Source organism: Athene noctua, chromosome 6, assembly GCF_965140245.1.
Source record: "Athene noctua chromosome 6, bAthNoc1.hap1.1, whole genome shotgun sequence".
NCBI lineage: Eukaryota > Metazoa > Chordata > Aves > Strigiformes > Strigidae > Athene > Athene noctua.
The window spans coordinates 44,492,437-44,506,351 of record NC_134042.1 but is presented as its reverse complement, the minus strand read 5'-3'; the positions used below and the strand labels follow the sequence as shown (position 1 = coordinate 44,506,351).

General features: G+C 42.5%; 1 protein-coding gene across 1 annotated transcript; it reads right to left on the bottom strand.

Moving 5' to 3' along the window:
* Positions 1–581: 581 nt before the first annotated feature.
* On the bottom strand, positions 582–11,895 carry SNAPC1 (small nuclear RNA activating complex polypeptide 1). Its single transcript, XM_074909324.1, has 10 exons — positions 11,689–11,895; positions 10,840–10,999; positions 9,483–9,623; positions 8,904–9,008; positions 7,724–7,882; positions 7,205–7,279; positions 6,480–6,542; positions 5,396–5,537; positions 2,949–3,029; positions 582–1,070 (listed from the first exon to the last, which is right to left on the bottom strand). The coding sequence occupies exons 1-10, from the start codon at positions 11,868–11,870 to the stop codon at positions 1,036–1,038; spliced, it is 1,143 nt and encodes a 380-aa protein (XP_074765425.1). The 5' UTR covers positions 11,871–11,895; the 3' UTR covers positions 582–1,035.
* Positions 11,896–13,915: the final 2,020 nt, after the last annotated feature.

Here is a 13,915-nt window from a genome sequence, read left to right as displayed (position 1 = left end):
CTATATTTAGAATCTTGCAAATTAATATTTTATATTTCTTCTTGTAGGAGAGGACAGCTCAACTCCTTTGGCTTTTCTTGATAGTACTGCTATGATCCACTGGAGAAAATACTAAGGAGAATAACTATTCATATTCTTCTCGAATTTTTGTGTCAAATGGGGTGTTTAAGGCTATGGCCTTTTAGGGCTGAATGACATGAATTCTAGTGCTTGTTATTGTTTACAGAAAACGCTCCAGCTTATGATTCTCAATCCGTTTGCTTTTTCTGCAGTACTGTTGCCTAGCAATCATCTCCCCATTCTGTACCTGTTCTCAGTACTGAACTTCATTTATCCCCACACCCACTTCTTCCACTCCTCTCCAATTATAATTTTGAATTCCTGTCCTGCCCTCATACAGCTGAAGGTCATCTGCAGAATTAATAAATGCACTTTACATTTCTTCATTTGAATATACAATTATTCCAGATCTGCTGGAGACAGAATATGATAAACTGCTTCTCGCGAAGTTCGTTTCCCACACCTGTGGGATCAAACCATGATAAACACTGATGAAGTTACACACTATGAAATGGAGCGAGTAAACTGTGAAAAACAATTTATTGTACTCATTTTCAACAGTCAGTAACCTTAGTTTTATGTTCAGTGATAAAGATCATAAACATGTCTCATATGGGCAAATATTTTGTGAGCTGTTCTTTTAAAACTCTCAGCTAAAACCATCATTGCAGATTGACATGAGTTCCAAGTGATAACTCACATTGTATAAGCTAAATACAAGAAGCAACAAATCTTCTCTTTCCATCTCAAACAAGACACAGCAACTTTGTCTCCGACAAGAAGCATTCACCAGGTGCTGTACCATAAGACAGCTAAGGTATACCAGTCACTACCAGTATTCCAGCACCACCTGTAGTTTCACTCCCACTCACCACTCCTTGTAGGTTCAAAGGCATCAAAATAAGTCCTTTGTGTTACCTCTGATATTTGTATTTTGTCATTAACTTAACATTAGTGCTTCTCCAACTGGATCCTCTAACATCTTCTTTTCTTCCTGGGGAGAGATACTTCTGAAAGGAAATAAAGAGATTTTTCTGACAAGCTTTTCAATCTATCTTCCCTTATGGGAATGATTAAAGTCACATTAATTTTGCCCAGCAAAGGAAATAAATTAGATGAGCTCTTGAGATCCCCTCACAATCCCTTTCCCCATGGTTTTAAATATGAAAAAATACCTTTCTAGATTCTACAGCACACTATCATTCAATACATCAATTAAAATTTTATTGTTGAACAAAATACTGTACTTCAAAACTTAATCACACTTGAGAGCTTTCTGCTCATTGTGAGCACTTTAAGATTTCACTGTGAATCTGACAAATGGAATACTCACAAAATTAAGCACAAAATACCTGAAGAGAGCGCTTGTGGGTATTTTTAATGCTTCAGAATTTGCTGGCAAATTCTGAGAAATGGAGAATGATCCTGATTTAGAAAGCAACTTTTTGTCCACCAGAACTTGAAGTAAATAAAGTACAGTATTAAATGCACCACTGTGCCTTCAATCTGACCATTTAAAATTGAACGAATTCACACTGTCTACAACTAAGGTGATCAGAAAACATAATCTCATTTTGGTACTACAAGATGCTATTTTACTTTTAAAAAAAGCAAATATAAATGTGCTACCTCACTACAAATGTATTTTAATAGTTATTATGCTTCCTTGTATGAAATACCCTTCCATTACATACAATTTTGTGTAGTAAATTAACTCCAAAAAATATACTCCTCACACTCATCTATGTCATTAAAGCTTTCCAGAAGTTGTACTCAACCCTTTGCTCCCCCTTTAAGCAACCTAATTAAATCCTACTCTTTTTAGGTTAAGAACCATTACCTCTGGTCTACCAAGTCTGCTTTCCACTCCGTAAGCAAGACCCACCAGTCTGAGACTAGCTAGAACTGCCAGTGGAAACTGCGCCTTTAGCTGGCCAGGTCCTCTTCCCAGGAATGCCACCTGTGTTTGAGACATGGCAGCAAAGCAGTACCCTGGGCTCTTCCCAGAGCACAGCTAGATAAGGCACCTCCAGATAAAGAGGATGCAATTTTCTTTGTACAGCGTCTGTTCCACAGTGTTTATGTTCTCCTCAAGCAATACAGAGAACAGACCCTGAAGCTTCTGAGTTGCACAGCACTTCAATATCATCTAACATCTCAATCTGTACTACTTGCATTTGGTGCGTCTGTAGAGCAACTCCAGCATCAGCTTTGAGAAACCTGCTTTGCCATTGCTTCCAACTAAAAAATTGTATTATTTCCAGTAGCAAGAGTGATAGCAAAGTCATCCACTCTTCTGCTGCAGCTCCCAGAATCCTACTCCAGCTGTATCAGACAACTTCTAATACTGCAGAGGACACCATTACTGTACATACAGGAACTTAATCCTTGAAGCACTGCCCAGCTGAAATTAAGGCTAGAGAGGAAACTTCTATGTCCTTTCACTTCCACAAAAATGAAGGCAGCAAGGGCTGTTCTGACCTCGAGCACAGGTTACCTAAGTTTCCAGAGCTACTGGAACAGGTCTCCTCTAAGTGAGAGAATGACCAAAACCATCACTTTTCCCTACACTTGGAACTCTTCAAGATAGATCTGTATTACAGAAGAGTAAGTCTCCTTTTAACTGGACCAGTTTTAACTCTGAACACTATAATGAAATCAATGTAGAAAAACATGACTCTCAGGATTTTGCCACCACATGTGTGCTTGTAACAAAGTCTCAAATCAAAGCTTCAATTCTCATGCAACAATTTACACGCTATAAACTAATCTAGCTTTTGCAAGGCAGCAACACCTGAGCCAAAATACCAGCTTTAGTTTCAGAGAAGTACAGCACAGTAGAGAACTATTAAAAAACAAGTAACTAGTTTGTTAAAATTTCATTGTACCTTCCTCATCTGAGTTCTCTTCTGTGATTATAGGCATCCCAATATGCCGAGTAACAGTTTCCTTTGCCACTTCTGTTTCACCTGCAAATAGATTTTTAGGAAAAACCATCAGCTGCTTTCTTTTTTCTTCTACATCTCAGGTTCAGCAGTTAAAAGACTGTTCACTTGCTGCTCTCTAGACTTGCTTGTCAAAGGCTGTAGAGAAGAAACACCTACGTTTCACATACCTTCATATGGCTCACTAAAGAAACCTTCAATAACAAGTAATTAACACTACAAGTTTAAAGCATATCAATCACCAAATCAGTCCCGAGATAATTCAAAATGCCCTTATTTCTCTTCAACACTTCATCTACTGTTTTAAAAGGAAGCAAAGACATTTCCTAATGCTCACCACTGAAGAGGGATGAATTTCTCAGTAGCTTTTTTTCCTAACGTAAATTGAACAAGTCAGAAAAGAGTCTGAAACTCTGAAATTAAATTCTTGTCTTCAAAATAAATTCAAAATTATTTTGCCGTTCAATTTCATTTAACCTTTAATAAAAAATAAGTAAATGAAAAACTTAAAACAGAACAACTTCTATCCGTTTAAAAGTTGGATATCAGAAAGATGATTTCCTTAAGAAAAGTAATTTCCCATGCTTTCAGAACTGGGAGACAGAGATCTAAAGAAAGTATTGGAAGAGAAAAAAAAGATGCATAAGCAGGGATGTGCAAATACCTAGAAAGTAAAACCGCACCAATCCAGATGACATAAATGCTATGATAGTAAAATAACTAAATTGATCACTGGTCCATATATGCGAAAGATCAGCAACACCAGATAGGATCTCTCCGACAGAGAGACAGAAAGCAATAGCTGACTTCCCTCTCTTCCTCACCTCCTCTTTAGATCTAGCAAAGTACTCACACCAGGTCTCATCTCACACTGAAATGAGTCGGTCCTCAGGTTCTGAGACTCGATCTCTTTCAGAATATATTAACATAAATGATGACACCATACAAGAAGAATCCATATAAATAGCTAATCCTTTAAGTTGTTGGTCTCAGCATCATACTATCAACAAACTTCAGAAATAAAAGAAATGAAAAAGGTATTAGCAGCTTGGGATCTGGTAAGTCAATTTTTTTGAAAAAACTTCTCATCTGAGGCAGAAAGGAGTCCCCAGTCCAATTTTCTTACTTTTAAAAACATTTACCATATCATCACTTACTCCATTACATTCTGTTTGTTCTTATTATCTCCATAGGCATTTTTGCTCTGTAGGCAACCATTCCTGACACGAACAAAACTCTATCCTCTCCACAGCATTCAAAGGGAGACTGCAGGCATTTGCATTTAATATTTCATAATATTTCTTGTTAAAAGTTTGAAGTCTTGCTGACTACATTAAGCAAGAGCACATACAGGGACATACCAATGCTTATTATATCAGCATAGATAAACCAGAAGGATATCGAGTACAGTTAAAGGTATTTCCTTCCAGGATGCATTTCAAAGTAAGAAAAAAGGTCCAAAGACTGGACAAAAGTACTCTGTACCTGTTTTAAAAAAGTTTGCTCCTTGAAATTGTTTTTATTCCTAAATTATAATGCTCAGGAGAAAATAGAATTACACAACAGAACCACAAAACCCAAGTCACAGGTGTATCAAAAAACCCTGCTGTGAAGAAAGAAGTTAAGTCTAGCTATAAACTAAACAAATCTCAACTGTTGTAATGTAATAATAGCAATTCTGAGATTAAGGAAACCATTTGAAAAGAGTTTTGAAATTACATGAGCTATTGACAACAGATTTGTATTCACATGGAAATACTGAAAGTTTCATAACAAAAGAACAAAATAAATAACAAGTATCAGATGGAAGAATGACTGATGTGACAGTGCAGGTACTAGTCTTACAAAGTAATCATTGTCATTAAGACATCAGTATCGTTTTCTCTTCAGAAATATTAGAAGATATTCCTTCAAGAGCTCAGGGACAGAATAGAAACAGGCAAGGTTTACTCTGGATTTCATGAAAATAATGTGAATGATCAAAGTCATCAGATAAGCTGATTTTCATCAAAAAGATAGCTTCAAAAGTAGAAGCCACCTGTCAGAGAAGAAACAGACACGTATGTTACTCTCCGGTATGTCTGTTATATGGCAATTGGAAAAATTAAGACACTGCCACACAGGGCATGCTTTTCCAAGGTCAGGCCTTTCCAGAGAAAAATTAGCAGGGCTACATACGAGACTTCAGACTAACAATAAACCGCATGCACTCATGTTGCCTTTCTACCTCACCAGACTGTGGAAAACAGACAAAAAGGTTCAATTATGATACCGGCATCACAGAACACTTCTTTAATCTTCTACCTCCACTGATCAACAATAAAATTTAAACCAGCTATCTCAGCTAGCAAAGTAATCTCTCCAGGTTCGAAAATGCAATGGAGAAATACCTTTAACTTCCAAAGCACCTCTTTTCCTTGCTGGCTGTGGTTGCCTGCTGTTTTTTTTACTTCGGCTTGGAGATTTCCCATAATTCGATCCTGATTCAGAAGATTCTAATTTTACTTGACGATGTCTTCTGGATTTGGAAGCCTAGAACCCAAACATATACATGGATGATACAAAAAAGCTGTACGTCTGTAGCCAGACAGTACTGTATGTCACCCAGTACTTCACAATTCAGCAAGGACCAAAGCATCAACTTCTATGTCAGGGTAGAAAAGGGATGGGAAGAGAGGGAGGGAGGATTCCCACTAGTTACTGTTCTTCAGGTTTAACAGGACAATGTGCCTTAATGGGAATCACTTAAAATTTAGGTAATGAAATACCATTTATTTTCAAACCATTCTCTGTTGGTACCAACCTACATCATATTGCACACCACTGTGTGCAAGCAAACAGAACAGGTCCAAAACCAGCTGCACCATAAAGCCTCCTTATTGTCATATTTTGCTTAGGTGCCTAGAAAACATTATCACCACATAGTCACAAGTCTGGACTGTTATGCTTTCCAGAGCTCCACTTCATTTAATAATGCAATTTTCAATAAGATATTTTAATAAACAATGAAAGTTGTGATGTTTCTCATAGGCCTGCTCTGAAAAAGACGAATCAACAATATTGTTAAAGTAGCAAGTTACTGAAACAATGTTTCCAAGGACTTCCAACTGACTTTAAACCCCTCAAATTCATATTCACAAACCTCTTCAGAGATTCCAATACCTAAGCTTCAAGGAATTTGAACAATTAAATTTGCAAGTATTTTTATTCCATCTACTTAAGCGGAGCATAGATGTGAAAAGATACCTTGTAAATGAGAATCCCCCAAACATAGATCATACCTGCACTGTTCCCACAATCTAACAAGAATAATAAGAGCTTCAGGTTTCCCCAATGCATTAAGAAAATTAGAACGTTCAAAGGTTAAATTAGCATGCCATTTTAACTCATTCCCTCCTGACCCAACGTTTAAAGTGGTACTTAAAACTGTTCTTTAAAAATAAATACAACCCTATCATCTAATTTTACACCTACCTCAGCAACTGCAGAGTAAGACTTGTATTTGATTCTAGCCAATGCATTTGCTCTTTCAGAACCCTGCAAAGAATCAAAGAAATTGGTCAGAAAAAGTTTTCATATTCTAGTATAGCAGTATTGAAATAGCACATCAGATAATCATGTGAGCAATATCTCCCTACAGCTGTAATTCTATAATCAGAATTAGACTGATATAATTAGAATGCCATTGAACTGTTACTTAAAAAAAAGTTCAAATTTCATTAAAAAGGTAGACCATAATTTTGGTTGCCTTCACTGTTACGAAGCCCAGGAGAAGAAAATCAAATCTGAAACGTCACATCTTGCTCAAATTCAAAGTTGAAATAAGCAGGTAAGTACCACATTAAATAATTTTGTAGCATAAAAAATGGACATTGCATTTAGTTGAAACTCCAGGAGCCATACAGGAGTCTGGCCAAGGACATACAGGGTCTTCCCCTTCCTTACCCAAAAGAGACTTTATTACAAGCATCCAAGAGCTATCACAGCAGTGAATGTTCACAGCTTAACAGAAAACAATACAATTTAAAAACAAAAACAAAACCAACCAATCAATGAAAAAACAACCAGCCCCACTAGCTATTCCTGGAACCTACTTGGACACTATCAAGACTTGACATACACCGCTTAGCCTGTGATCTGAAGCCAAAAAATAATAGATTTGGCCTGCACAATGTAGCCAACTAGTTCATTTTTCTTACCTCTGATTCTAGCAAAGTCCTTTCTTCCTTTTTGTTTGATATTTCATCAGTTTCTTTAGCATTTAAGAATAATTTCTAAAACAAAAAAAGGGAATCTTTTAAATCTCTGGCATATACAAGGCAGCTAACATCCAAGAATTGTGAAAAATGAAACAATTATTTACACATATGACCATTTTCTTCGCCTTACACTACGGCCTTTCCTTGATTCAAGAATAAGTGTTACAGAGTTATTTCGTATGGTCATTCTAATACTGACCAAAAGTCACACCTTCCAGGGCTTACCCCTCAGCAATCATTTATGTTATTACTGAGGCAGTACCACATACAACTCCAGACCCTTCCCCCCATAGCATAACTCTGCCTAGGGTCTTACTCATTCCATGTCTTCAGTGTTACAGTTCTACTCACATCTGAGATTTACAACGTATGTTCAGGGTAATTACACTAAGACAGACAGTTCTTACACATTCACACAGTCTGTTAAGTTATCAGAGCACAATGGTTAATATTACCTACCATTCTGTTCTGCTGCCATTCCTGATGTTCCAAAGTTATGTCTTTAAGAGTATCTACAAATTCATCTTTTATCAAGCTCAGTGCCTTGTCTGGCTGGGATTTGTCAGTTGAAATGACACACTTCATTTTCTGGTAGTGGTCATGAATATTCATCAGTTCCTAAAATAAAAAAATACTCTTTTCAGGAAAGAAAAAAAATAAAATACCAGCAGTAAAGCAATATTGGTCCTCAAAGAACAAAAACAGGGTTACACAAAGCATTCCAAGGAGACCATGGAACTAGCAGGAGTGTTAGAAACAGATTCTGTTTAGCTCAGCTCAGTTTTAGGGAGCCTAGCAATACTGCTACCTAGCACTGTCCCATCAGTCCACCAAAAAAGCAAAACAAGAAGGAGTATCTTGCATTATTTAAACTAAAAAGGAAGTCTCAGCAACACTAAGGATCAGTGTTCATAGAGGTCTCATTCTGATATGGTGGTCTATTTTCATCTCTTTAGAGAAAGCATTTTATTTCTTCCTTTTGAGGAAACAGGTCTTCTCATCCTGCCATTTCACAGATTTCTGATTTTTGTACCACTGTAGTCAACCTCACTGATGATATGTATTTGCTAGCAGCAACTGGAAAAACCCCTAAACAAAGATCTATTACGGAGTCATAATGAGCAATATAAGAAACTATACCCATCTTGAATTACTCCAGTTTTTATAAAATGTATTATAAACAAAAGCAAGTTTTAAAATAAGAAATAAAGGTTAGAGAAGGCTATAAACTTGCAGATAAGTAAATTCAATATTACCACAAGTATCAAGCTTTCAGCTGCAATCTGCAGACACATTAAAACATGCTTCCCCTCAACCAACATTTTCCATTTCTAAGTGACAATTAACCATTTATACCATTCCCCTTTTACATCTTACTGAAGCAAACCCACAAAACCTTAGAGCATATTGCAAGTACTGAAAACGGTACCACAATTTTTCCAAAATAAAAGCTGTGTTTCTGAGTGTTGGGTAAAGTGGCTGGCACAGATTATTACCCTTGGCTGGATTCCATAAGAGGACTTACAAAGGACAAGACTGTGCTAATTAGATAAGTTATAGCCCTTGAACAGCAGCAGAAGAAAAACAAAACTACAACAAAAAAAGCAGTGATTAATTTGTAGTTTAAAAGGTACTGTACCTCCAATACATCATTAGTGATGAGGCTGTTTACTCGGTTACTTGGGTCCTTAAATTCTTCTTTAAATTCGTTTTCCTGCATCACCATCTTAGTTCGGTAGTTTAGCTAAAACAAGAGACAATGCTTTGTAACTTAAAAGCAAACTTAAAATGGCACCTCCTCTTGAAAATTCTTACTGCATATCCAACCATCAAGAGATGCTGAAAGGCATAAAACCATTTCATCGACAACACCATGCAGCTTTACTTTCAAGTGCTGAGTCAGCCCTTTCCAAAAAATTATTCCCTAGTCAAGAATTTAATCCAGCATCCGGATTCAAGAGTTTGACATTTCTAGAAATTATAACACATCTCAAACCTAATTAGAACATTAGTTACTGGAAAAATATTTTCAGGTGAGAAGCTTGGTACATTCAAACATCCTCTAAGCTTTATGTCCCATACTTAGCTACAGAGCAAGATTTACTATGTTTCAACACAGCCTCAAAGCTAGACTAAATATGTGAGTGCTGCTGAACTGTCAGTCATTGAAAGCTGAAGATATTTTATTAAAAGGTAAGATATATATGTAATAACTCACTAGCTTTGGCATTGCTGTGAAATGGAATGCTCTGTCAAGTCGCAGTGTCCTAAAGATGTATGCTGCATCATAATGCTGGGAGTCTATCAGATCTTGTTGAAATCTTTGGATGTCAGGCCAATCCTTGAGCGCAATTCTGATCTGCAACAAAACAGCTCTATATTGTCATATCGACCTGCATATTTCAACAAATAAAAATGAATTCAGCTGATGACTGTGATCATGTTATACTATGCACAGTACCTGGATGCCTAGGGTGTGGCATGTCACACAAGCACAGAGCTACAGAGAGGATCCTACTATAACATTTGTTACTACTATCAAAATTTTATGCAGAGAAGTTTATTATACTGTTGTACTAAATATTCTCACTGCACTTGCTTTCTTTAACAGTGACACAGAACACAAGCCCTCTTTGACATCTGACAAAGTTAACTCTTCACATTCCAAGATACCTGAAACAATACGCACCTAGAAGACTCTCGCTCACTAGACGATTAGGAAATAATACTCCTACCATGATTTGCTGCCAGTGAAATGCTCATAAAAGTATCCTTGCTCCTTGCTTTCCTTCCTCTCCCATGTGCTCTGCCCGCTTCATTTTCTCCCTACCTCAGTTAGCTTCTTTGATAATTCCTGGGCTCTCTAACAGTTCCAGCAGTGGTTTTAAAATTCCCTAAATTCATCCCCATAAAATGGATTGACTTCTTTGAAGTTAAAATATGAGATATAATGGCACCATTGTAGAATACTTCAACTTTAGTTTCTTATTTAAAGAATCTGAACTCAATTGCACATATGCACACAATATACATCACACAGTTTCTAAGTTCAAACCACTTCCTGCACTGAGTTTTCAACTCCTTTATATACTGATCTCCTGTCCCAGAAGCAGCAAGGAGACACGTCATTCAGGCATTAGCCCTTTCAACTATTTGTGAATTCCATTTCCACTTCTGGTTAACAGGAATTGGAAATAATGCAGCCAGTCTTCATCATGTTGAAATTCTAAGGAATAGCTAAGGCTGTAATGGAGTTCTGCGCAGAGCTGAGCACATTTTCTGTCCCCATTTTGAAAGCTCATCTTTTTCATTTTTGAACAGAGAAGAGCTTCCTATCTCGCAGACAAGATTTCTGAGATCCAGCTACAATTTAGAAGGCACACGCAATATTTTAGTCACCACTGTGTAAATTCTCAAATCCAAAGGTGTTTGAACGGTGACTTTTTCCAAAGGGACCATCTGGTTCTAAATATTTTTAAGAAAGTGAAAGAAAACGCTCTACCAATCTATGATGACTGTGTACCACATATCCTACGTCTAGTATCTCCTGACAATAAAACATCAAGAACAATTACCTTTTGTTTTGGTTGGCAAACCTGCGTACTGTAGAGCCCGTACAAAAGGTACAGAGCACCAACTCGAATCTGGAAAGCATAGGGGGGTAAGAAGTACTGCTGTGCCAGTTCTAAAGTCTTCTTTGTGATCTTATTTCTTTCCAAAGCTCTTATTCTACCACTAAAGTAAACAAAAAAGAAAGCATGTTAAAAGCAAGTAACTATGAAAGTGCAGGCTTTAGAAAATCCATAATGCAGAAAAAAGTTTTAGGTATTTTAAAACATATTACCATAGGGATCAAGTTTTGGGAAGTTTTCAGAGATGGCCAGACCTTAAGCTCTCACACAACACTGTGTGTAATTTCTTGTATTAAATTAGATGTAAAAGGAAAAATTAAATATCCTTCAATCATATTTTTAATCGCATATAATGAACACTGCATCAAACTCCCTGAAGCATCAGTGTTCAAACCACACACATTACTAATATACAAAAGAAACTGAACTAGTAACCGTTTTTCAGTATTACACGGGGACCGACGCTTCATTGCCATTTACCTAGACACCAGCCAGGCAAACCTTTCCCAAAAACTCCACCCGGAGGGAAACACGGCTCACCAACACCCCCCATGAAGGCTCCCACACGCTACCAAGGGGCAAGCTCAGCAGCGGGGAGCTGTGGGCTTTGGGAGGGGGAAGACAGACTCCCCGAGGCCAGGCTCAGCCGCCGAGCTCGGCGCAGCGAGACGCCAAAGGGTGGCCGGAGCCGGTGGCGCGGAGGGCGGCTGGCAGACCACCGGGGGGGGGGGGGAGCTGGCGGGGGCTGGGCAGGCCGCGGAGGGGGCAGCCCAGCGGCGGCTCCTCACTCACTAGAAGATGGTGTGGAAGCGGCGCTCCCGCCACAGCTCGGCGAAGCGCTCGAAGCGGACGGTATCGGCCTTCTGGAAGGCACCGAGCAGCTCCTCGCAGTCCGCCTGCAGCCCCGGCACCGAGCTCATCCCGCCAGCACCCAGCTCGTCCCGCCGCCACCCAGCGCGCCTCGCAGCAGCCATCTCTCCCCCTGCGCATGCGCGGCCTCCCCTCAGTGCTTCGGGGCGCCTGCGCGGGTTCTCCCCGCGCATGCGCACTCCCCGTGGCCGGGGCCGCGGCTCGGGCTTCTCTGTGAGGGAAGGGGGGGCCGCCCCGACCTCCCTGCGGCGGCCCGGGCCCTGTTACCGCCGTGGCGGGGTGAGGCCTCGCCGGTGACAGGAGCTTGCTCCGCCTGCCCCGGGGGGCGCTGTCCCTCCTGCTCCGTCCGCGGAGCACACAGCCCGGCGTACCCCTCGGCCGGCCCCGGCGCGCAGTCGGGGAGCAGCCCGGGGGAGGCGGGGGTTTGAGCGGGAAGGAGCGGGCCGGCGGGTTCGGCCTGGCAGGCGCCGCCGTGCGACAGCCCCGGGGAGGCTGGGGACACCGGTGGGGCTTCGTCGTTCCCCGCCCCTGTCCCCGCAGGAGCACCCCCAGCGAGCTCGGCGGCCTGCAGCCCGGCAGGCCCGGGAGCGGCGGGGTCTCCTGAGGGAAAGGGGCGCTCGGTAGCGCCGCGGCGCGCCCGCGCTTCGCGGCCGTGTAGACGTGACGCGCCGCCACGCTCCCGGCCAGATGTGCCCGGCGAAGGGCTCCCGCCCGCGGTGCCCCCCGCTGCCGAGGGCCGGGCCGGCGGCTGCCCGCCCCCCCCGCCCCGCTCCCAGCGTTGGTAGCAGGCGGCGGGGAGCGGGGCCGGCCCGCGGGGCTCGGCGGCCGCGGGAAGCCCTATTTCCGCCTGAGCGAGCGCGGCGGGCGGGGGATCAGCCGGCGGCCGCCCCCTCGGAGCCCCGCATGCAGGGCCACACGTAGGCGGCCGGGGCGAGCAGGGCGTGCGGGGAGGGGGCCGCGGCTGCCGAGCCGCACGTAGGGTGGGTGGGCGCGGCCTCGGCGGCGGCGCGGAGCCGGGCGGCGGGGGCTCTCCGGCCCCGCGCACGTCGGGACGAGCGGCCAGCCAGGCGGCTGGGGAGAGCAGCGCTAGCGACGGAGAGTCCCCGCGCCCCGAGTGAGTACGGACCCGCGGTACCGGCGCAGGCGGGCGAGCGGCGAGCAGCTCGGGGCGGCGGCAAGGTGTTTTCTGTGAGCGAGGCGGGGTTGGTGCTGTCTTCCTCGGGAAGCCGCGCAGCCCTCCAGCAGTTCCCAAGGGGGTTTAAAGACGGGGCTCTGCTTTCAGGGCGTCGTTGCCGTGACCGGCATCGCATCTGCGGTCAGAGCTTGGCCGGAGCCGGGCTGCGGGCAGCCTGCGGTCTTGCGGGAGCGGGGCTGGGCAGCAGCAGCAGCACCCGCGCTGGAGAGGGGGTCCCGGACTTGGCAGGAGGGCGCCCGAATGCTGCATCTGTGGGGGAGAGGACGGGCTGTGAACTCAGGGTGTGGAAGATTACCCCTGCGCTGGGGGAACCTTAACGGATGAAAAACGGCATGTAGAAAAAGTACCGAATGTGCATGGGGTGGTGCGTCGAGTGCTGCCTTTAGGATATTTAAACCTGCAGGAGTTTCGCACTGTGACCGGGTTAAAAAGTCACATTCCGCTTTCTCAGATAATCATGCACTGCAAAACGAATTTTAAATTCTGCTGGCTCTGGTGCCGTGATGTTGTCCATTTCACCGTTAGCATCAACTAATTGACCCTAAGTTTGCTCCTTAAAGCTAGGCGCTTCAGGCTGTCCGCTCCTACAATGACAGTAGCTTCCACAATGCTTCAGGCACAAAAGCGTCTTTCCATATTTATTGTATTTCCCAAAAGGTTGCTGGAATCCAACCTTTAGCAGCCTTTATAGATGAGTAGGAAATGAATGGCCATCAGCTAAACAGCACCACTGATTGCCCGTCATTGATTATAGGAACAGAAGCACTAGCAGATCTGTTCCGTTTGAACTGGACAGGGTTTAGCATCTGCAGGGGGAGAGCTGCCCCTGCTGGGGTTTGGGTTGGCTATTTTTTTTTCCTGGAAAGACATTTTCATCTATCATTTCGATTATGTTTAGAGACATAGGGCAGCGACCCCGTTCATCCAGTATGTGACCCTATCTTCAATAGATTG

Excerpts from the sequence above, each read along its gene's own strand:
- SNAPC1 (XM_074909324.1), bottom strand. The coding sequence starts at position 11,870 with ATGGCTGCTGCGAGGCGCGCTGGGTGGCGGCGGGACGAGCTGGGTGCT. Across the intron at positions 9,009-9,482 it reads TCACAGCAATGCCAAAGCTA|CTAAACTACCGAACTAAGAT; the intron begins GTGAGTTATTAC and ends CTCTTGTTTTAG. Across the intron at positions 1,071-2,948 it reads AGAGAACTCAGATGAGGAAG|AAGTATCTCTCCCCAGGAAG; the intron begins GTACAATGAAAT and ends ATTTCCTTTCAG.